At 41.9% G+C, this 25,075-nt stretch overlaps 1 protein-coding gene across 5 annotated transcripts in view; it reads right to left on the minus strand.

The window, feature by feature from the left end:
- Positions 1-25,075, minus strand: part of EDA (ectodysplasin A) — a 404,383-nt gene continuing 379,308 nt past the window's right edge. Inside the window, exons 3-8 of one of the 5 annotated variants that reach the window (XM_047092556.1) lie at positions 17,705-17,728; positions 7,216-7,395; positions 5,790-5,824; positions 4,808-4,859; positions 2,069-2,184; positions 1-252 (exon numbers count right to left, since the gene is read on the minus strand). In XM_047092556.1, the coding sequence (XP_046948512.1) occupies positions 1-252; positions 2,069-2,184; positions 4,808-4,859; positions 5,790-5,824; positions 7,216-7,395; positions 17,705-17,728 (659 nt within the window). Of the gene's footprint in view, positions 253-2,062; positions 2,194-4,807; positions 4,860-5,789; positions 5,825-7,215; positions 7,396-17,704; positions 17,729-25,075 lie in introns of all 5 variants that reach the window. The other 4 variants (XM_047092555.1, XM_047092554.1, XM_047092553.1 and 1 more) reach the window with 4 other exon arrangements.

Raw genomic sequence — 25,075 nt, forward strand, 5'->3', positions numbered from 1 at the left:
CTAGGACGCAGGGGCCTCGCCCAGCCTGATGGCCCCAAAGAAGGTGGTGTGCTTGCTCATATTGATAGAGATGTCAGCATGCACCATCTTCACGGCAATCTTCTGCCGGGCTTTGAGGAGGCAGACGCCGGCGGTGTAACAAGTGTTGTAGTTGGTCTTCCCTGTCTCGATGCTGCGGGTGCACTGAAGGAAGGGTTTCTCGTCCACCACCACCTCATAGCTGGCAAAGTCAGTGAAGTTGATGTAGTATACCTGGGTGAGAGGCAACGAGAAGGGATTGGGGGAGAGAGGAAAGAGAGGGTGGGACCCTTCCCTGCGGCAACAGACAGGACTGTCTCAGATGAGCTGCGAGCACACCTCGTGAAGGGGGCAGTGCCACTGAGGGCATGTTAGTTGGTCAACAGGAAAGGCAAGATGATGGGCTTATACATGGTGCTTCCCCCACTCCATCTGGCTTGGGTGGCTGAGCAAATCTTTTTTCAATAGTACACGGGCTGTAAACTCTGTGAGGGCAGGAACCATGCCCTTATCACCCCTCTGCCTCCCCCTAACCCCTCCCCTGCCCTCTGCCCTCCTCAGCTCTGGTATGAAGCACAGTGCTCTGCACACAGTAGGTGCTCAGTTGGAGCTACAGACAAATGAATACAAATTAACTGCCAAATTCAAGCCCCAAGTGCTATTTGTGGCTGAACTTAGAAGTCACTGATTCCCCAGACAGGGTGGAGTAACAACCTGCCATTCCTTAGGCTCTTTAAGGATGGCCACTCACTCAGCTTGTGGTGCCCCCTCCCCGTGACTGGATTTTTCTCACTGGTTTTGACAGTTGCCTCTTGGCCCCCTGATGATTAAGGAAACATCCAGAGAGTTGGAGTGCTATCCACCACGAATGAGATAAAGGACAAAACCCAGGCCTGGAGGAAGTGCTAACCTATGTTCAAAGGTCTGGTGTCAAGGGAAATTTTCCCAGTTGTCAAGGTGTTCAAGGCCTGAGGCCACTCCCAGCTCTATTCTAGGCCCAGAAAACACCCCAGCCCAAGCTTTGAGTCCCCTTCTCCCCCTGCCAATGGAGTTTAGGAGAAATGGCCTATAGGACATTGGGATTATACCTATGGGCCCCCTGGACACTGGAACCCTCATCTGTCATCCTAAATCACTTTATGAAAGGTTGCTCCCTCCATAGGCTCTTTAGGAAGGAGTACTGTATTTGGGTGTCATATGATTTCTTGGGTCAGGACCCAGGCTGTGCCAGAATGCTTGGTGGGCTTAGCAAGTGCTGGTTAACCCACCTTCTCTGGCCACTGTCCCGTGAGATCCTTCTGTTGGCTCTGTAGTCTTTCTGTCCATCTGCCTGCTTGCTGCCTGCCCCACAGAAGCCCCAACCTCAGGGCTCATCTACCTCTAGCTTGGAGGAGCCACCACAGTGGAGGCAAACAACAGGCATGGAAGTGGATGGGCATTGGCAGATGTGGGGAATGGGCCCAGGGCAGGACAAGGACAGAAACTGGGGGTGAAAGGGGCTGGGAGAATGATGGCAGGAAGGAGGAGGGAAAGACAGAGAAACAGAAAGGTAGACAAGCAAATGGGAGAGAGAGGAAGGAAAGACCGTCAAAAATGTTTTCGAGGTGGAGAGAAAGTCTGCAGGAGCACTATTTATTGTAAAGTTGGCCGTGTGTGTGGCGGGGGGGAAGGGGTGCTCAGCAGCCCTGCAACTGACTTTCAAAGAATACATGGAGACAGAGATCAAGTTTGGCAGTAGAACCAAACAGCTCGGTGGGGAAACAAAGGCTCTGTGGCCCCGCAGGAGGGAATCAGATGGCAGGGTGTGGGAAGGGCCTCTTTTCAGTTTTTCAAGGATATCTCGCTAGGGGGCAAAAAATCCAAACCAAAACAGTCCCTTCTCTCTCCCCTCCTTTCAACTCTCTCCTAGTGAAGGGCCCCCACCCCAGTCACCCTAGAAAGCAGGAAGTTAGCTGGTCTTGGCTGGCTCCACAGTGCCCCTATGTGGCCTACACCGGATCTGCATTCTGGATGTAAGAAGAGTTAGGCCTGAGACCGTACTCACTTCTACCTGACTATAGATGAAGTAGGTGCCGTCCACCAGTACCTCCAACTCCCCGCTGCGGGGATGTAGCTTAAACACCTTGGGGTTCATAGTGATGCGAGACCAGTCATTGAGCACTCCACCTGAAAGATCTCAGTATGAGAGAAGGGCAGTCACTCAGTACATGTCAGAATAATCTGGGCAACAGAAACAAGAAATATCAAGCAGCAACCCCCTACCCCTATCCCAATGCAACCTGGGTAGCCCAGGGGGCCAAGCTTTAAGAACAGCATTTGGAAGCAGACAGCATTCAGTTTGTGAAGCAGCTGCCAGGCCTGCCTCAGGCTCCTGGGGTCTACTTGTTTGTCTCCCTCTCTCCTTTCCTGACCCCTCCATCTGGAAGGGTCTGTAACTAACACCTTCTGGCTGGAATTGGGAGTGGGGGTAAGAAGAGAGTGGGCATGCTGCCCTATTTTCTTTGTTGTTTTGGGGACTGCACAGGCAAAATTCAGACACTGAGTGGCAGGCTAGGTCTTATTATTCCATTCTACTTCTTCAGCCATAGCTCCTGAGTCTCTCTCCTGTCTTACAGGTTCGTGGGTGTTGTCTGGCCTTTTCCTTAAAAGATTCCTTTTTATAGCTCTTTCATGCCCATTCCTTTTTGGAAGGCTTCCCTGGGCCCTCCAGGAAACCACTCAGCCCAAGGAATTGTCCACCTGAAGAACCTTAGGGATCAGGAGTGAGTCAGATTTCATGGCAGCTGGGATGGGTGACCACTGGTAATAGGACCCCACAGGAGAGGGGTATCTTTTATGAGAGTGAGGGATAGCCCACCAAGCAGCACTAGAATGAGCCAAAAGGATGTTGAGGGTATCTGGGACCTGAGGCACCCTTAGTAAAGCATCTGTCTGTCAGCCCAACCCCATTTGGGGCAGAGGGAGAATCCTACCACCTTTGCTGGACAGTGAGAAACTGTATGTGAGGGCAGAGGACAAGCTTCCATTTCAATCCTGCACAGAGAGGGATGTTCCTTCCTACCACCAGAGGAGGGAGTCCAAGCCCATGGGGTCTTTACCCATCAAAACCTTCCGTTCTTCACCCAAGAAATTATGTTTTGAATGTCCATGTTGGGCTAGTCTCAGGAGGCCTGGTTCTCTGAGGTGTGAGGAAACTGGCCTTCTGGAAGACCTCATCTTCCCTCGAGGTGAAAGTGGGTGGGATAGGAGTTAGGAAGCGAGCCCTGGCTCTACCCCTTCAAATGACTGCTCTGCATGATGTCCTTCTACCCCTGCCTCCCTCCCTTCTGCTTGTGGTAGAACTGAAGATCAGCATAAACTACTATTAGGGATTGGCCCAGAGGGGCTGGAATCAGTCTTGCTGTGTGGTAGTGGGAGCAAAATCTGTAGCTTCCGGCATAGAATAAGCACAGAGGCCACCCGTCCACCCAGACAAATCTATTTCCTGCCTGTCTCACTCCTCCCTGGACAGATAGTGATTATGGCCCATCCAAGACCCCAGGACCCAAGGCACCTGGTCCCAGCAGGATTGTTTGGGTTTTGCTACTATTCTGTTCCTACTTATACTTTTGAGGCTATTAAATTCCAGGCATCCAGGTGGCAGTCCAGGATGTGGCTAAGCCCAATCATTAACGAAGCTCAGCACAGCCAATTCAGGACTGACTGGGCTCTTAGGAGCTGTCCCCATGCAGCAGGTTTCTTAAGCTTCGTTTACTGTTTCTGCACTCAGAGCCCCTCCCTTCCACTCCAAGCTCTGTAAGCATCTGGCATCTTGGCTGGCTTGCTGCTTCCCAAGGCTCCTGGGGGTTCATGCATTTTAGGCTTTGTGCACCCTGGGGACTGGACATTATTTTAAAGTGCTGTTTGTTAATGAATGTTCATGTCTCTTTGGGGGAAATGATGAACCTAGCCATTCAGGGGAGTGTACATACATCACCGAAGTAGCATAGTGCAGTGGAAAGAATCAGATGGACATAATTTTGAATCTTGGCTCCTCCACTTAGCTGAAAACCTGGGCCAGCTAATTAGCCTCTCTGAGCTTCAGTTTCTGTCTCTGCACAAAGGAGCTAATACCTATATCATAGGGTTGTTGTGAGGATCATGTAACATGAAAGACAAAGAAAGCATGTTGAAAATTTTAAAGTACATACAAATATAAGGCAGTATGATTTCTTATGGTATTATTGAATCTCTCTGGGACTCTGGTTCCCCATCTTTTAAATGTAGGGGTTATATTAAATCTGTTTTTTTAACCTCCTTAAACCTGTTTCACCTTTTTATAGATACTAGCATCTCATACTCCATAGAGAGTCTAACATGCTCCCACCTCACCCTGAGAAAAAAATCCCTCCACCCATTTTCTGTGGAGACCTGTCAGACAAGAAGAATTTAATTTTCTGTAGTTTTACCTTCTCTAGTTTGTATTGGGAAAATGTTGATCAAACTACACATATCCCCATGGTGACTCTGATACAACCTGCTTCTCCCAGGAGTTCCCAGGTTCGATGATGTCTCAAGTCCCTTTCAGCTTCCTCATCAGTGATTGTAAATGGAATTGGTATGTGGTGATGAGTCTCAGTGCAAGCAATTACCCAGGATGGCCAGTAGAGGGCAAATGGCATGCAGAATGGCCCCCTACCGCCAAGGGTACTTAGCAGCCCAGGAGGAGCTAGGCTGGTGATTACCTGAAGGCTAGGGGTAAGGAAGAGGAGAAGCTCCTCTTGGGGAGAGAGTCTGTTTGGACTCTTACCATTCTTGACTTGAATTGCTGACCCTTGGCCCTGTAGATGCACCACAGCTGGCTGGGAGGATGAGAAGGACAGAAAGAGTAGTCACTGGGAGTAATGGCTTCTTGCTTAGCCACCAGTTTCCATGTTTTCACCTCTGACTTCTACTCTCCTTTCATATCCCAATTCTGATCCGTTTCTCCTGTCTTGGGATGCCAGTGACCACATTTCTGCTAGTGAGTAATATGATTTGTAGCTGTGCCACTTCCTAGCTATGTGACCTCAGCAGAATGGAATGCCTCTGAGCTTCATTTCCCTAACTGTAAAATGGGGATTTTAAAGAATCTCTGTCTGGCCTCTCTCACAGGGATGTCTGAAGATCAAATGAGGTGATGGATATAAAATTCCCTGCAAGCCATCAAGCACTGTGCAGCTGTGTACATTTATAACTGTGGCCAAACAGCTGTAGTGAGGGAGGGCTGAGATGAGATGAGGCAAGGCAGCAGAACTTGCCAATAGACAAAGATTAGGAAGCTCTAAAGACAAGGGAGGAGCCCTTTGGGCCTTTAAGGCAGAAGCCCAGGCTGGGTTTGGCTTGGAGCTGGTTGGCTGATTTTCAAGCTCCTGATCCTAGGCGGTCTGAGTGCCTGAGTGCTGACAAGGTGTCTGGGGTAGCTGGGAAGTTGGAGGCTCAGGTCGATAGGCCTGACTGGCATCTCATTTCAGCTGACTCCTGAGCTTGGATATGGTTACCCTCTGTCTTCTGTGCAGTGGGGGGTGGGGGGGAATGGCCTTGGCAAGACTCAGTTCCCTTAGTTAATGGCAGGCTCTGGGGAAAAGCTTTTCTGCTCATAGACGAGAGGGGGCTGTGAGTGAACCATCTCAGGAGCTCCAGGGTATCCTTCCAAAACAAAGCCTCAGCAATTTTAATAGGGAGCAAATTCTAAGGTGGCTCTAGCCTGTGGCCTTCCCTCCTCCCCAGGAAGAAAGCAATTCCCAGCCAACCTGGTTTTCTCGAGGTCCAGCTTTATCAGCAGCACCTGCAAAATAGGACAGGACAATCAGAGGGCATGCTCCTTCTACTTCCCTTTCCCCTTACCTAGGCAGCCAGTGGCAGTGAGACTTGCTTTGGGCAGCCAGGCCTGGGGATGGGGGAGGATACCACTTCCTTCTGTTACTTGTCCCTGACCTGTCTCTTCAGAGGGCCTAGCATCCAGCAGGGAAACTGGCCTCTTGCTAATGCTGGCCCAAGGCAAGCCTCACTGTGCACCCATAAAGACAGATGAGAGAGCAGTCCTGCCACTGTGTAACCCTGAGACAATGTTACTTGCTTCCTTAGTCTTTTGCTCCCTTTCTTTAATTTTCTTCATAGACAGCTTTGCCATTTGTAAATATCTTGCTTCTTTAATCAGGTCTCTCCTCTTCTAGGACATGAACTCCATGGGAACAGGGACCACTTATCAATCTATCTCTTGTATGTAGAAAATGCTCAGTATCTGTGGAAAGATTGGATAAAGAAAAAAAAACCCTCTATCTCCTTCTCTTGTGGTCACAGTAATGCCGATTAGCCCCACTTGAACTATGAGTCAAAGACCCAGAATTTTGGGGCCTAGAGAAATCAGTTTTGTAGAGAGTCCATTTCTTTAAAGCCCCAAGATACAAGAGGGGAGCAGGAGGAGGAAATAACAACTGACCTAAGCCCTGGCAGTCTGACTCCTGTCAATTCCAATTAGGCAGGTTTGGACTGGCATCTATACCTTTTGGATGCCCTTCTGGGCCCAAGGGAAAAGATGCAAAGAGATTAGATGCTATTTGAATGGGCAATGTGGTGCAGTAATGATGTAGTGCAAGAGGCACTTGGTTCCTCAGTCTCAGTGACTGCATTTGCTTCTTCCACAGTCTGAGGGACTTGTAAGTTTCCAACTGCTTGACCACCAGTGACTGTTTTTCTACCTCTATGGGAAAGGCACGTCAGAGTTCATGGGAGGAGACTATTATAAAGCTTGCCACTTTTTCTAGTCCCCAACATTCCTCTCCATAGCCTGCTTCTAATCAGACGCCGGCCATGTGGTGATAGATGCTGAAAATCAGAACAGACCAAATCCACCCCCCACTGGAACTCTGATATATAACGAGTTTACTTGCTCAATACAGGGAGGCCTAGAGTCAGGGAGGGATTGCGATGAAAAGGTTGAGAACAGGTGGCCTGTCCTTGACATGTTGGTATACACAGGAAGTTAGAGTAGGGCAGGCCCTCCTGCCTTCTTACATTCCCAGCTCTCCACGGAGCTGGGAGCTGGGAGACCTGCTTTTCTTACTGCTCACCAAAGCCATCACCACCATTTGAAACTTCTCTCAGGATCACCTACTCCTGCTCTTTTAAGGTACTTGCAAGGAGCCTGGGGGCAGGTGGAGAGACAGAGGAACTCACCAGAAGGTCCCTGGAGGCCAGGGGGTCCTTGAGGACCAGGAGGACCTGGAGGGCCAGGTGGTCCCATAACAGTTGTTCCTGGAATTCCAGGAATTCCAGGAATTCCTGGGGGTCCTTGGGGTCCTGGAGGTCCTGGAGGTCCTGGAGGGCCATTGGGCCCAGGAGGTCCTGCCTTCTTTCCTAAAAGACAAGATTTAGTGTTAAATTTGTAGTTATTGACTGATAATATACTGTCAGGAGTTCTACAGACTTCTAAGGAAACAAGGTCAGCCCTCTGGGAATTCCTGCTGTAATAAAGGTAAACACCTTTATTACACTATACAACACACACACACACACACACACACACACACACACACACACACACATCCCTACCCTCTTTCATGAATAATTATTTACAGAACTGGTTTGAAGATATAGAAATAAATGACCCTTAAGGAGCTCAGTCTACTAGGAAACAGACACAGTCACAGGATAGTATGAGTGCTATATTAGTGGCAAAATTAGTAGACAAAATTTTTAAGAGGTCAGAGAAGGCTTCAAAAAACAGGTTACATTTCAGCTGAGTCAAAAAGATTAGAATTACCAAGTGGCCAGACTTGTGGGTCACTTTTTAGAATTGAGAATTAGGCTATAGTTAAAGAGTGTGGCTTTCATATTTACTGCTCAGTTTGGTGGAATTGATGCAGATGACAAGAGGGAGCTAGGAGGACGGCCTGGCCTTGGGAATAATATCAACTCCAGGAAGGTTTCCTAGAGAAGTCAGGATGTACAGGAATTAGGGCTTGGTATAGAGGTGGTTGTAGCTGCAAAAGAGAAGGAGTTTGGGAGATGAGAGGTTGGGGGGAATGGGGAGAGAAGGAGGGAGGGAGGGAGAGTGGGAGGGAAGGAAAGAGAGATTAAAGGAAAGAAGGGGAGGTGGAGAGTAGAAAAAGCTAAAGAGGCAGTTGGCAGGTTTTGCTTTTTCAGCTGACCTCTCTAAACCCTATTTTTAAAGATCTCTGGGAAAGACACTTCTGCAAACTCCCTTGGTAACATGTTCCAGTGTTTATCACCCCCTCACTGTTAGGAAGTTCTTCTGTATATTTAACTGAAATTTCCTCCTGTGGCAATTGAAGCTCTTATTCTATTCTTTGTGTAGATAGAGAAGAATAGTTACCATCATACACATAATCACCCTCATATGCTCAAAGACATTAAATCACCTATCAACCTCCATTTTTATAGGCTGCACAATGTAGCTTCCCAACATCTCTCCTCAGAAGCCTTATTCTCTCGAATGTATTATTAATCAAACCCACCAACTCCTCCCCTTTTCCTCCTCACTGTCCTTTCAGAAAAATCCTGGCCCTTCTATTCTATATTCCAGTCTTTCCAACATTCCCACCAGGATGTAGCTATTTGACTGAGTCATAACTGTGGTCTTGAACCAAAACCTGCAAGTCCTGTTTACTTCCTTGGCTCTGTGCAGCCCAATTTACCCACTGCAGGTAGCCACAGAAGGGGTGTCTTCTTCCCTTCACTACTTTCTCACAATTTTGTGGAAATCCTAGGAATACAGGGCTTTGATCAGAGACTCCATGACAGTATCTCCACCAGTGGTACTCTCTTAGTTTTAAATGTAACCTTCCTAAATCTCACTTAAACCTCTCCTTAATAACTCTGACTCCTTACTCCCCAGACTCTTAGGCAGGAGAATCGTGACCTAGTTTATCAGGCCCTCCTTTAAAAATAATGCTGCATGTTCAAGAAACTCAATCCCTATGGCAATGCCATTCAAGAGGCCAGTTGTCCATGTCTAACCACATCTGCATTTGGAATGAAACAACGGGGTCACTGTGGGGCTCCTTCCCCAGGGAGGAAAGGAAGGTCCAAAGAGCTTATCTCCCATGGAGTGTCCCTGGAGACTTAAAGACCTAGAGGCAGGAAGGAGCTTTAGTGTTTTCCCTGCACGTAGCAGCAGCAAAAGATTGGGTCTGCCCAGTTTCTAGATTAGCCAATTTCAAGATGCTGAACAGGAAAGCCATCTCCCTTCAGATTTGGGCGGCTTCCAAGTCAGGCTTATTCAGTGCCCAAGTTTCAATTCCAGCTAGTGCAGTGGAAAGAACACAAAATCTGTAGTCAGGAGATAAGGCTGTAAGCCCCAGGTCTGCCACAGACGCACTTTGGGCAAATCCCTTCCTCTCCCTGAGCCTTAGTTTCTCCATTGGTGAAACGAGGAGCTTGGCCTTGATGATTTCTCTCAGTTTCTTCCCAAGACTGAGGTTCCATAAGGAAGAGTGACTTAACCCTGGCAGTCAGGAAACTGCCCTAGCCTGGTTGTAAGGTTTGTTTCTCCATATTGTTCTCTGGGTGGCATAGATGTAGAGGAAGGTGCATATTAGACTGTTCTAAGTCCCAGAATTTTCAGGCCTAGCTGATTTTTCAAGCTAGAGGGTGTTCTTTGGGTACAAACTTCAGTGTCAAGACTGTGAATCTCTTGTGATTGCTAATGTAATGTTGGAAGAATTACAGCCAGAAACTCCTCTAGTCAAAAAGAATAATGGTTGTAGCATAAACAGAGGATGTTCACTTATGAAAATGTTGGAAAGCATTTGGAAAAAAGCTCCTGCTGGGATCCAGTTCTGCAGCTGGTCCTCTTTGCTCCTCTGTAACCAGGCTTAGGCATGTGTGCTTCTCACACTTGTGTAACTTCCAGAAAGTTGGCCCAGAGAGAAGCATGTGCAAAATGACCTCTGGATGAGAGGATGCATTTACAGGGTTGAATTCTTTCTCCAGGTTTCCTTACTTTAACAGGATGCTTCATGACACAAAAGCCCATAGACTTCTGTAGTTAGAAAATTATCCTGTGCAGTCTTAGATGGAAGAGTAATCTCATTCTTTTCAAAGCTAAACTTCACAGAAGGGGCATTTCCCTAACCTTTTAGTGAAAACCAAATTGTTGAAAAAACAAATCAAAGCAAGTGAGTGAGAATGAGAGAGATGGAGGGAGGGAGGGAGGGAGGGAGGGAGAGGGAGAGACAGAGAATGAGTGTGAGTGAGTTAGTTATAGAAGGGGAAAATTCTACTAGAGATGGAAATTAAATGAACAACTCAATTTACCTCTTCACGCATGTGCCTATTCACTGTGTCCAAGGAAATCTGTATTAAGTGGCTTCTAAATCACTTTCAGTCAAAGTAAATGTTTAAGGTCTATGTGCATTCTCCTTCCAATAACGGCCCATACAAGGTAGCAGTGCTAAGCAGCAATCCGAGTCCCTGCCAGAGGCATTGCATTCTATGGATTGTAATTACAGGGCTTCTAGCCTGGACAATTGCCTTCTATTGTCACTAGCAGGTGTGTTCTCTCAGTGCTCACTCACTGGAGAACATTACAACTGGGTGCCACTCCCCACCACACACATGGCCTATAGTACATCTCTAGCCTACTTGCAGTTCCACCAAACATGCCATGCTCTCATCCTTCTGGGGGATTTGAATATGCGGTTCCCTTTGCTGGAATGTTTTTCCCCCACTTTCTTCCCCTCTCCTTCAAAGTCCAGGTTAAATACTGCTTTTTCTCTTTCTTTCTTTCTTTCTTTCTTTCTTTCTTTCTTTCTTTCTTTCTTTCTTTCTTTCCCATTTATTCTTGAAGAAGAGAGAGAGCACAAGCAGGGGAGGAGAAAAGAAAGAGGGAGACACAGATTCTGAAGCAGGCTCCAGGCTCTGAGCTGTCAGCACAGAGCCTGACATGGGGGCTCGAACTGACAAGCCTTGAGATCATGACCTGAGCCAAAGTCAGACATCCAACTGAGCCACTCAGGCACCCCTTTCTTTCTGTCTTTTTTAATGCTTATTAATTTATTTATTTTGAGGGGGGGCTAGGGGCAGAGAGAAGATCGCAAGCAGGCTCGGCACTGTCAGTGCAGAGCCTGACACAGGGCTTGAACTCATGAACTGAGATCCTGACCTGAGCCAAAATCAAGAGTCGGACAGATGCTTAACCAACTGAGTCACCTAGGCAGCCCTGTTTTTTTTTTTTTTCTTAGATGTGGTTCCTTACTCCACCAGGGAGAACTACATGTTCTTTCTCTGTGCTCCCACAGCACGCTGTTCATGCTTCTATGATAGCATTTTTTACACTGTAATTATTTGTGTGTACTTCCACTATTCAAGATAGAGGGCAGGCACCACTTTTCTTTTTTTCTTTTTTTTTCCCACTTTTTTTTTTTTACCTCAGTATCTCTATTCCTGATAAATATAACATGCTTATTCATTGTTTAGTTAATGGGTGAAAAAAAACAAAACAAAACTAGTAGCTGTAATTAGAAAGTGTTCCCAAGTCTACCTATTAAGAAGGAAAGTCATCCCTGGACTTGTGTTAGGAGCAGAGAGTATCCTTGTTAAAGCCAGGTGAGCTTTCTACATTTATTATAATTTCCATTTTTAAAAATTAATTTATTTTTTAATTTACATCCAAGTTAGTTAGCATATAGTGCAACAATGATTTCAGGAGTAGATTCCTTAGTGCCCCTTACCCATTTAGCCCATCCCCCCCCACAACCCCTCTAGCAACTGTTTGTTCTCCATATTTGAGTCTCTTATGTTTTGTCCTCTCTCCCTGTTTTTATATTATTTTTGCTTTCCTTCCCTTATGTTCATCTGTTTTGCATCTTAAATTCCTTATGAGTGAAGTCATATGATATTTGTCTTTAAGTTCACTTAACATAATACCCTCTAGTTCCATCCACGTAGTTGCAAATGGCAAGATTTTCATTCTTTTTGATTGCCGAGAAACACTCCATTGTGTGTATATAGATACACACACACACACACACACCCCACGTCTTCTTTATCCATTCATCCATCAATGGACATTTGGGCTCTTTCCATACTTTGGCTATTGTTGATAGAACTGCTATAAACATTGGGGGTGCATGTGCCCCTTTGAAACAGCACACCTGTATTCCTTGGATAAATACCTAGTAGTGCAATTGCTAGGTTGTAGGGTAGTTCTAGTTTTAATTTTTTGAGGAACCTTCATACTGCTTTCCAGAGTGGCTGCACCAGTTTGCATTCCCACCAGCAGTGCAAAAGAGATCCTCTTTCTCTGCATCCTTGCCAACATCTTTTGTTGGCTGAGTTGTTAATGTTAGCCATTCTGACAGGTGTGAGGTGGTATCTCATTGTGGTTTTGATTTGTATTTCCCTGATGATGATGATGTTGAGCATTTTTTTCATGTGTCGGTTGGCCATCTGGATGTCTTTTTTGGAGAAGTGTCTATTCATGTCTTTTGCCCATTTCTTCACTGGATTATTCATTTCTTGGGTGTTGAGTTTGATAAGTTCTTTATAGATTTTGGGTACTAACCCTTCATCTGATATGTCATTTGCAAATATCTTCTCCCATTATGTCAGTTGCCTTTTAGTTTTGCTGATTGTCCTTCACTGTGCAAAAGCTTTTTATTTTGATGAGGTCCCGATAATTCATTTTTGCTTTTGTTTCCCTTGCCTCCAGGGATGTGTTGAGTAAGAAGTTGCTGTGGCCAAGGTCAAAAAGGTTTTATCTTGCTTTCTCCTCTAGGATTTTGATGGCTTCCTGTCTTATGTTTAGGTCTTTCATTCATTTTGAGTTTATTTTTGTGTATGGTGTAAGAAAGTGGTCCAAGTTCATTTTTCTGCATGTCACTGTCTGGTTTTCCCAGCACCATTTGCTGAAGAGACTGTCTTTATTCCATTGGGTATTCTTTCCTGCTTTGTCAAAGATTAGTTGGCCATACATTTGTGGGTCCATTTCTGGGTTCTCTATTCTGTTCCATTGATCTGAGTGTCTGTTTTTGTGCCAGTACCATACTGTCTTGATGATTACAGCTTTGTAATACATCTTGAAGTCTGGGATTATGATGCCTTCAGCTTTGGTTTTCTTTTTCAAGATTGCTTTGGCTATTTGGGGTTTTTTCTGGTTCCACACAAATTTTAAGATTGTTTGTTCTAGCTCCGTGAAGAATGCTGGTGTTACTTTGATAGGAATTGCACTGAATATGTAGATTGCTTTGGATAGTACTGACATTTTAACAATATTTGTTTTTCCTATTGAGGAGCATGGAGTATATTTCCATTTTTTTGTGTCTTCTTCAATTTCTTTCATAAGCTTTCTATAGTTTCTGGTGTGTATAGATTTTTTCATTTCTTTGGTTAGATTTATTCCTAGGCATTTTATAGTTTTTGGTGCAATTGTAAATGTGATTGATTTCTTGATTTGTCTTTCTGTTGCTTCATTATTTGTGTATAGGAATGCAACTGATTTCTGTGCATTGATTTTATATCCTGTAACTTTGCTGAATTCATGGATTGGTTTTAGCAGTTTTTTGGTGGAATCTTTTGGGTTTTCCATATAGAGTATCATGTCATCTGCGAAGAGTGAAAGTTTGACCTCCTCCTGGCCGATTTAGATGCCTTTTATTCCTTTCTGTTGTCTGATTGCTGAGGCTAAGACTTTCAATACTATGTTGAATAACAGCGGTGAGAGTGGACATCCCTGTCATGTTCCTGACCTTAGGGGGAAAGCTCTCAGCTTTTCCCCATTGAGGATGATATTAGCAGTGGGTCTTTCATATATGGCATTTATGATCTGCAGGTATGATCCTTCTATCCCTACTTTCTTGAGGGTTTTTATCAAGAAAGGATGCTGTATTTTTTCAAATGCTTTTCTGCATCTATTGAGAGGATGATATGGTTCTTGCCTTTCTTTTATTGATGTGATGAATCATGGTAACTGTTTTGCGGATATTGAACCAACCCTGCATCCCTATAAATCCCATTTGGTCGTGGTGAATAATTTAAAAAAATTTTTTTTAATGTTTATTTATTTTTGAGACAGAGAGACACAGAGCATGAACGGGGGAGGGGCAGAGAGAGAGGGAGACACAGAATCAGAAGCAGGCTCCAGGCTCTGAGCCATCAGCCCAGAGCCCGATGCGGGGCTCGAACTCACGGACCGCGAAATCGTGACCTGAGCTGAAGTTGGACGCCCAATCGACTGAGCCACCCAGGCGCCCCAATAATTTTTTAAATGTATTGTTTGATCCAGTTGGCTAGTATATAATTTCTATTTTAAAGGAGATATGACAAAAGTTAAAAACTACATGCTTGATGTAGTAATCAAAGCAGTATGGTACTGTAATAGACACATAGATTAATAGAACAGAATAGGAAACCCAGAAATGAACCCACAATTATATGGTCAATTAATCTTTGACAAAGCAAGAAAGAATAACCAGTAGGAAAAAAGAATGCCTCTTTAACAAATGGGGTTGGGAAAACTGGACAGCAACATGCATAAGAATGAAATTGGACCACTTTCTTACACCATACACAAAAATAAATTAAAAATGGATTAAAGACTTAAATGTGAGACCTAAAACCATAAAAATCCTAGAAGAGAACACAGGCAGTAACTTCTCTGACATTGGCCATAGCAACTTCTCTCTAGATATGTCTCGTGAGGCAAGGGAAACAAAATAAAAAATAAACTATTGGGACTACATCAAAATAAAAATCTTCTTCACAGCAAAGGAAACAATAAACACAACTAAAAGGCAACCTACAAAATAGGAGAAGATAATTGCAAATGACATATCTGATAAAGGGTTAGTATCCAAAATATGTAAAGAACTTATAAAACTTAACACATAAAAGCAAATAATCTGATTAAAAAATGAGTGGAAGACATGAATAGACATTTTCCCAAAGAAGACATACTGATGGCCAACAGACACATCAAAAGATGGTCAACATCACTCATCATCAGGGAAATGCAAGTCAAAACTACAATGAGGTATCACGTCACACCTGTCAGAATGGCTAAAATTAATGACACAGGAAACAACAGGTGTTGGTGAGGATGTGGAGAAAGGGGAACCCTCTGGCCTTGTTGGTGGGAATGCAAACTGGTACATCCACTCTGGAAAACAGTATCGAAGTTCCTGAAAAGGTTACAAATAAAACTGCCCTAAAGTCCAGCAATTGTGCTACTAGGTATTTACCCAAAGAATACAAAAATGCTAATTCAAATGAATACATGCACCCCGATGTTTATAGCAGTATTATCTACAGTAGCCAAATTATGGAAATAGCACAAGTGTCCACTGACTGATGAATTGAGAAAGAAGATGTGATATGGATGGAGCTAGAGGGTACTAGGCTAAGCAAAATAAGTCAGTCAGAGAAAGACAAATACCATATGATTTCACTCACATGTGGAATTTAAGAAACAAAGCAAACAAGCAAAAGGAAAGAGAAAGAGAGAGAGAAAGACAAACCAAGAAACAGATTCTTATCTATAGACAACAAACTGATGGTACCAGAGGGGAGGGAGTATAGGTGAAATAGAGGCTGGGGATTAAGGAGTACACTTGTGATAAGCACCGGGTGATGTATGGATTTGTTGAATCTTTATACTGTACACCTGAAACTAATATTACAGTTTATGTTAGCTAACTGGAATTAAAATAAAAACTTAAAAGAAAAAAAGGAAAAAAATCAAAAGAAATTATCAAGCCATGAAAAGACATGGAGGAACTTAAATGCATATTACTAAGTGAAAGAAGCCAGTCTCAAAAGGCTACATACTGACATTTTGGAAAAGGCAAAACTAAAAAGACAATAGAAATATTAGTGGTTGCCAGTGCTTAGGGCAGAGGCAATGATGAAGAGGCAAAGAACAGAGGATTTTTAGGGCAGTTAAACTATTCTGTATAATACTGTAATCTATGGGGATCTATGTCATTATACATTTGTCAAAACCCATAGAATGTACAGCACCAAGATGAAGTCTAACGTAAACTATGGACTTTGAGTGATAATGGTATGACAATGGAGGTTCATCAATTACAGCAAATGTACTACTCTGGTCCAAGGTGCTGACAGTGGGGGAGGTTATCCACATGTGGGGGCAGGGAATATATGGGAACACTCTGTATTTTCCCCTCAATTTTGTTGTGAACCTAAACCTGCTCTTAAAAAAAAAACTATTAGAAAAAAAAACATACATGCTTAAAAGTCAAATTTACTTTCTTAAATACATAATATCTTGGTGAGTGCCCAGGCCCAATGGAGAAAGATTTCCTAACTGATCCCAGCTCTTGGCTTCTTTTCCACCTTTGCTCAGATGAGGTCCTCAGGAGGCCAGACTATTCCTTAGTTTCTTTACAGTAGCAACATAGGTTTTCCATGTGGGCCATGGTATTTCAAGCCACCAGAGTACCCTAGTGCTCAGAGAAGTGGCAGGCAGTGGCTGAAACCAGTCTTTTTGGACTACTCTGGGATTGGCATACTATGAAGCTCCAGAAATCTTAACCAAACCATTTTGGTTAAAGCGTTTTAATGAAAAATCATTAATTTCACTCTTTTTTCTTTCTATGTAGGAAAACAGAAACAAATAGGTATTTAAAACTGGTTTTGTAGTTTCTTTTTCTTTCTTTTTTTTTTAGTCCTAAGGAGTGGACCATATTGCCATGTTGCCTACTTTTGTGTTTTGGAATTTGTTCTGTCTTTGGATACTCTTTGTATGTATGTTTGTATACTCTTCAAGTATGCAAGTGCTTATACAAGCTCTTGGACCAGTCCTGTTGGAGGTATATCAGAAACTTACTGAGCCAGCAATGGCAAAATGGATCTGCTCAATGAGAAGCTTCTTTGAAAAGACTAAAAGATCAGGGTATTACTTCAGCCTAGTTTTTCCATCACAGAGAAAATGATATTGAAACTCCAAAGCAAGTAACATCTTCCCTGACTGAGACATAGGATGGGGATAGCTTTTAGGCCAAGAATAGGGTACTGACATCTTTCAGAAGGTAGTATACCTAGTCCCCACAAGCTGTCTCAGGACTTAATTCATCAGAACTTAATTTATAGATGATCAGTGATTTGATAAAGGAGAGCAAAAAAAGGACAAAGGAGGACAGGGAAAAGAGTAAGGAAGAATGAATAAAAGAGATGTAAATTTAATTGTATGAAAGACGGAGCAAGAAAGAAAAATAAAAACAACTTTCATATGCTGCTAGAGTAGCAATTTCATGGATCATCACCAAAACACAATCTCTATTTCTTGTTCCACAGAAGCTACAATACTCGAGAAGATCACAGGTGATTGAATAAATCAATGAACAAACAGCGTTGAAAGAATATATAAAAATCCTACTCCCTTTTTTTCTTCTAAATTTATTTATTTACTTATTTATTTAATTTTTAAATTAAATATTTACTTGAGAGAGGGAAAGAGAGAGAGAGGGAGGGAGGGGGAGGAGCAGAGAGAGGAGGGACAGAGGATCCCAAGTGTGCTCTGTACTGAGAGCAGACAGCCTGATGCGAGGCTTGAACTCATGAACTGTGAGATCATGACCTGAGCTGAAGTCAGATGCTTAACTGACTGAGCCACCCTGGTGCCCCTTTTCTTCTAATTTTAGAAAAGACATGAGAGCAATTTCATAAAATCAGGAGCTTAACTTACCCTTTTTCTTGTTTTTAACTGGACCTGTTAAAAAAAGAAAATGGAAAATTAAGTCACTGGACATTAACAGAGAGTGTTTATTCTCCACGACAGTCACAGGAGAAACTCCCATGACATTGTAGAGTTGGAGGGAGCTCCACACCAAGGGTCAGGTTATTGGCAAGGTATCTCCCAACTATCAGACCTCCCCAGTCTGTTTGTGTTTTTTGACTACTGTAACAAGAAAGGTATAAGAAAGATTCTTCCTTAGAGAGAAAAATCTTTCAGGCTCAGTCTTTGCAGCGAGGGAATGGGTAGTTCTTCATGGGGATGAAATGCCCATAAACACAGAAGTCAACAACCATTCCTGAGATTGAAGACTCATGCATTCAGGTGAAGAACTGATATGAAATCTCATGCATTGAAGCTAAATGGAAAAAAGGGTCATTTTCATGGAAGGAGCAGAAGCAGCAGCAGTTTACTTTTTAGTCACTTACTGTGATTTAAATTTTAGTTATTAAAACAGTGTGACCATAATACATTCATGTGGGGACCACATGCACTCCCACTGTAATTTACTATAAGTTAACAGACACTTTTAAAGAAGTGTCAACAGTTTCACTGACAATGAGATCACAGGCATTTTCTTGGAAATTACTTCTAAAGAAAACAATTCTCATCAATTGAGGACACTCAGGAAACCCAAGGTTTTTCTTACATGGTTAGGTAACGACCACTCCCCAGACACAATTTAGGTATCTCCCAGACATGTTTTTCCCTCCTGGGGACCCAATTCTCTTCATTCTGTAGGTGGATTTGATTTTCTTCAGATACAGGTGTTTAAAATCTGTTCCAAACTCCCATGAAGACACTACTGGACAACATTAAACCACTGTCAGTGCCCTCAGGAGCTTACAAAAAGAACACCAAGCATTTGCATATTGTTTTGTAGTCTATAAAACCAATTTTCATGTATCATATCATTTTATCCTTGCAACAAGCCTAGAATGATCTTTATAAGAACAGGCTCTAACAGAGGCAGGCTCAATCTGAAGTCAACCTGGAGGGCCACCAGTGTGGCCATGAAACCTTATATAGGTCCCTTGAAACCAATGTCTGTGTAGACTCCCCTTGCAAAATAATTTTATTTTCATAATTTTCCTGCTAAATTTCATGTGTAACAGTAGGAATTATTATGTGCAGGGTGTGTTTTACATTGGGTTTAGCAACCTGCACACTTAAGGTCATACCTCTCCATTCTTTTTCCTCCTCCCAGTCCTTTGTATTCTTTCTCTGGGGCTTATCCTTTATGTTTCTAATGGCATTGACAGCTCTTGACAATGTGCAGGGAGGTTCTGGCAAGGAAGCATGGCTACACAAATACTGCCAACTAAGAGGCAGCACTCAACATGAGAAGGGCCATGTCCTTGACCAAAAAAGCTATTTGAGGAACAATTTACACAGAAAAACCCAGTCCCATCAGCCAGCTACCAGCCAGCTGGTCAGCTACCTCAGCCTGGCAGAATGGTGATATGGTAGCCATTGCAGCAACACTGCACTCATAGACAAATTGTGCTAGCCCTGGACAAGTTTCTGACCATTTTAGCTGGCTGGAGGTAGCATTGTTACATCATACTTCAAAGCAGGTTTTGAGGAAATCAGACCATCACCAAGCAACCAGCCCTCACCAAACATGACTATGGAAAGCAGCACAGTAAATAATGAAACACAACTCTATCCTGAAAGAACTTACAATTGGATACGAAAATACTAAAGAGGGGAGACCTAAGGGAATATACTGGCTAGTTGAACAAAAAAGCTTCCTGGAGAAAGTCTGAACTAAATCAACAACAGAAAAGAGGGAAAGGGAAGTTTAAAAAAATGTTCTAACTTCTATTGTGTTTATATTGTACATATATAAATGCATACATATGTACATAAAAAGGAAGAGAAAAAAGAAAAAATATTTTTTAAACACAACTATTTTTATTCCATTCTTTTCTTCTTTTTTTCAGTGATTCTTATTTTTAACTGAAGTATAGTTGACACAATGTTACATTAGTTTCAGGGGTATGACATAGTGATTGGACAACTCTATAAGTTATGTTCACCACAAGTGTAGCTACCATCTGTCACCATACATCTCTATTAAGATATTATTGACTATACTCCCTATGCTGTATCTTTTTATTTTTTAAATTTTTAATGTTTACTTTTGAGAGAGAGAAAGAGAGTGCGACAGGGGAGGGTCCGAGAGAGAGGGAGACACAGAATCCGAAGCAGGCTCCAGGCTCCGAGCCTTCAGCACAGGGCCTGATTCCCTATGCTGTATCTTTTACCCCTGTGACTTATTCATTCCATAACTGGAAGCCTGTATCTTCCACTCCCCTTCAACCATTGCACATCGGCCTACCTCTCTTGCCTCTGGCAACTCTCACCTTGTTTTCTGTATTTATAGCTCTGATTCTGCTCTTTGTTTATTAATTAGTTTTACTTTTTAGATTCCACATGTAAGTGAAATCTATGGTATTTATCTTTCCTTGTCTGACTTATTTCACTTAGCATCATTATACCTTCTAGGACCATCAATGTCACAATTTGCAGGATCCCACTCTTCTGTGGCTAATATTATTTCTTATTGTTTTGATTCTAGTGATTCTGACGAGTGGTATCTTCTTGTGTTTTTGATTTATATTTCCTTAGTGATTAGTGATGTTGAGCATCTTTTCATGTGTCTCTTGGCTATCTGTATGTTTTCTATGGATAAATGTCTATTCAGGTCATCTGCCCATTTTAAATTATATTTTTGGGGGGTTGAATTGTAAAAGTTCTTTTTTTAAGTTTTTATTTTAGTTTCAGTTAGTAAAATACAGTGTTATATTAGTTTCAGGTATACAATATACTGATTCAATAATTCCATACATCACCTGAAGCTCATCATGACAACTGCACTCCCTAATCCCCATCACTTATTTAACCCATCCCCTCACCCCCTACCCTTGGGTAACCATCAGTCTGTTGACTATAGTTAAGAGTTTGTTTCTTGGAAACAACAGGTTTTGGCCAGGATGTGTAGAAAGGGAAGCCCTCTTGCACTGTTGGTGGGAATGTAAACTGGTACAGCCACTCTGGAAAACAGTATGGAGGTTCCTCAAAGTTAAAAATAGAACTACCCTATGATCCAGATATTGCACTACTAGGTATTTACCCAAAGGATACACAACTATATATTTGAAGAGATATATGTACTCTGAGGTTTATAGCAGCATTGTCAACAATAGCCAAACTATGGAAAGAGCTCGACTATCCATCAAGTAATAAATGGATAAAGAAGATGGGGTATGCGTGTGTGTGTGTATGATGGAATATATATATATATATATATATATATATATATATATATATATATGATGGAATATTACTCAGCCATCAAAAAGAATGAAACCTTGCCATTGGCAATGACATGGATGGACCTAGACAATGCTAAGCAAAATAAGTCAGGCAGAGAAAGAAAAATACCATATGATTTCACTCATATGTGGAATTTAAGAAGCAAATAGATGAACACAGGGGAGAGGGAAACAAAAAAGAAAAATGAGAGAGGGAAACAAACAAGGAGAGATTCTTAAAGATAGAGAACAAACTGAGGGTTGACGGAGGGAGGTGGGTAGAGGATGGGCTAAATGGGTGATGGGCATTAAGGACGACAATTGCTGGGATGAGCACTGGGTGCTGTATGCAAGTGATGAATCACTGAATTCTACTCCCGAAACCACTGTATGTTAACTAGAATTTAAATACAAAGCTAAAAAGAAAAAAAAAGTTTATTTCTTAGTTTGTCTTTCTTTCTTTTACCCCTTTGCTCATTTGTTTTGTTTTGTATCTCATCATGGTTTTGATATGCATTTCTCTGATGATGAGCGATGTTGAGCATCTTTTCATGTGTCTGTTAGCCATCTGGATGTCTTCTTTGGAAAAATGTCTATTCATATTTTCTGCCCATTTCTTAACTGTATTATTTGTTTTTTGGGTGGGGAGTTTGATAAGTTCTTTATATATTTTGGATACTAACCCTTTATTAGATAAGTTCTTTATATATTTTGGATACTAACCCTTTATTAGGTATATCATTTGCACATATCTTCTCCCATTCTGTAGACTGCCTTTTAGTTTTGTTAGTTGTTTCCTTTGCTGTGCAGCTTTTTATCTTGATAAAGTCCCAGTACTTAATTTTTGCTTTTGTTTCTCTTGCCTCTGGCAACATGTCTAGTAAGAAGTTGCTATGGCTGAGGTAAAAGAGATTGCTGCCTATGTTCTCCTTTAGGATTTTGATGGTTTCCTGTCTCACATGTAGGTCTTTAAGCTATTTTGAATTTATTTTTGTGTATGGTGTAAGAAAGTGGTCCAGTTTCATTCTTTTGCATGTTGCTGTCCAGTTTTCCCAACACCATTTGTTAAAGCGACATTTTTCCATTGGATATTCTTTCCTGCTTTGGCAAAGATTAGTTGACCATATAGTTGTGGGTCCATTTCTGGGTTGTCTATTCTGTTCTGTTGATTTATGTGTCTATTTTTGTGCCAATACCATACTGTTTTGATTATTATAGATTTGTGATATAACTTGAAGTCCTAATTGTGATACCTCCTACTTTGCTTGTCTTCTTCAAGATTGCTTTGGCTATTCAAGGTTTTTTTGTAGTTCCATACAAATTTTGGGATTGTTTGTTCTATTTCAGTGAAAAATGCTATTGATAATTTGATAGGGATTGCATTAAATGTGTAGATTGCTTTCAGTAGTATAGACATTTTGAGAATATTTGTTCTTGGGGCACCTGGATGCCTCAGTTGGTTAAGTGTCTTATTTCGGCTCAGGTCAAGAGCTCACAGTTTGTGAGTTTGAGCTCTGTGTTGGGTTCTCTGCTGTCAGTGTGGAACCTGCTTTGGATGCTCTGTCTTCCTCTCTCTCTGCTCCCATCCCACACACTCTTTCAAAAATAAACATTTAAAAAGTTAAAAAAGTAGTATTTGTTCTTCTAATCCACAAGCAGGACTGTATTTCCATTTCTTTGTGTCATTTTATATTTCTTTTATCAGTGTTGTACACTTTTCTGAGTACAGATCTCTTATCTCTTTGGATAGGTTTATTCTGAGGTATCTTACTATTTTTGGTGCACTTGTAAATGGTATTGTTTTTTAAATTTCTCTTGCTGATGCTTCATTATTGCTTTATAGAAATGCAACAGATTTCTGTATGTTGATTTTGTATCTTGTGAATTACTGAATTTATCTATCAGCTTTAGCAGTTTTTTAGTGGAATCTTTCAGGTTTTCTACATAGAGTATCATGTGATCTGCAAACAGTGAAAGTTTTACTTCTTCCTTGCTGATTTGGATGGCTTTTATTTCTTTTTGTTGTCTGATTGCTGGGGCTAGGATTTCCAGTACTATGTTGAATGAAAGTGGTGAGAGTGAACATCCTTGTTTGTTCCTGACCACAGAGGAAAAGCACTGCTTTTCTCCATTAAGGATGCTATTACCTGTGGGTTTTTCATATATGGTTTTCATTATGTTGAGGTATATTCCCTGTAACCCTACTTTCTTGAAGGGCTTTTATCATGAATGGATGTACTTTGTCAAATGCTTTTTCTGCATCTATTAAAATGATCATATGGTTTTTCTCCTTTCTTTTATTAATGTGATGTATCATGTTGATTGATTTATCAGTATTGAATCACCTTTGCAACCAAGGAAAAAAATCCCACTTGATAGTGGAGAATTATTTTTTTAATGTATTGTTGGATTTGGTTTGCTAGTACTTTACTGAGGATTTTTGCATCTATGTTCATTGGGGATATTGTCCTGTAGTTCTCTTTTTCTTGTAGTGTCTTTATCTGGTTTTGGTATCAGATAATGCTTGCCTCATACAATGAATTTGGAAGTTTTCCTTCCATTTCTAGTTTTTGGAATAGTTTAAGAGTAATAGCTATTAACTCTTCTTTAAATGTTTGGTAGAATTTGCCTGTGAATCCATCTCGTCCTGGACTTTTGTTTATTGGGAGTTCTTTGATTACTAATTCAATTTCTCTGCTGGTTGTTGGTATGTTCAAATTTTCTATTTCTTCATGTGTCAGTTTTGGTAATTTATTTGTTTCTAGGAATTTATCCTTTTCTTCTAGGTTGTCCAGATTGTTGGTATACAGTTTTTCAAATATTCTCTTATAATTGTTTGTATTTCTGTGTGTTGGTTGTTATTTCTCCTCTCTCACTTGTAATTTTATTTATTTGGCTAGAAGTTTATCAATTACATTGATCTTTACAAAAAAACAGCCCCTGGTTTCATTGATCTTTTGAACTGTTATTTTTCTTCATTTCCATTTTATTTATTTCTGCTGTAATATTTATTTTTATTATTTTCCTTCTGTTGGTTTTAGGTTTTGTGTATTGTTCTTTCTCTAGTACTTTTAGTTATGTATTTATGTTGTTTTTTGAGCTTTATCTTTCTTTTTAATGTTGGCATGTATTGCTATCAATGTGCCTCTTAGAACTGCTTTTGTCTCATCCCAAAGGTTTTGAACCATTGTGTCTTCATTTAAATTTGCTTACATGTACCTAAAACTTGTTTAAAAAAATTTAATGTTTATTCTTGAGAGAGAAACACACAGTGTGCAAGTGGGGAGGGGCAGAGAGAGAGAGAGAGAGAGAGAGAGAGAGGGAGGCACAGAATCCAAAGCAGGCTCCAGGTCTGAGTTGTCAGCACAGAGCCCAACGTGGGGCTTGAATTCACCAACCACGAGATCATGACCTGAGCCGAAGTTGGACACTCAACTGACTGAGCCACCAGGCAGCCCTAAAATATTTTTTTTTAATTTTTTTTTTAACGTTTATTTATTTTTGAGACAGAGAGAGACAGAGCATGAACGGGGGAGGGTCAGAGAGAGGGAGACACAGAATCTGAAACAGGCTCTAGGCTCTGAGCTGTCAGCACAGAGCCCGACGCGGGGCTCGAACTCACGGACCGTGAGATCATGACCTGAGCTGAAGTCGGCCCCTTAACCGACTGAGCCACCCAGGCGCCCCCCTAAAATATTTTTTTAATGTTTGTTTATTTTTGAGAGAGACAGAGCACGAGTGGGGGAGGGGCAGAGAGAGATGGAGACACAGAATCTGAAGCAGGTTCCAGGCTCCAAGCTGTCACCACAGAGCCCAACGTGGGGCTCGAACTCACGAACCATGAGATCATGACCTGTGGTGAAGCATAACTGACTGAGCCACCCAGGCACCCCTTACATGCACTTTTTTATTTCTTCTTTTATTTCTTGGCTGATTCATTCATTGTTTAGTAGCATGTTTTTTTATCTCCATGTACTTGTGGTCTTTCCAGATTTTTTTCTTG

The sequence above is a fragment of the Lynx rufus genome, unplaced genomic scaffold (assembly GCF_022079265.1).
Source record: "Lynx rufus isolate CCGP_SWC_20201006 ecotype Redwood Valley unplaced genomic scaffold, mLynRuf1.p SCAF_30, whole genome shotgun sequence".
Taxonomy (NCBI): domain Eukaryota; kingdom Metazoa; phylum Chordata; class Mammalia; order Carnivora; family Felidae; genus Lynx; species Lynx rufus.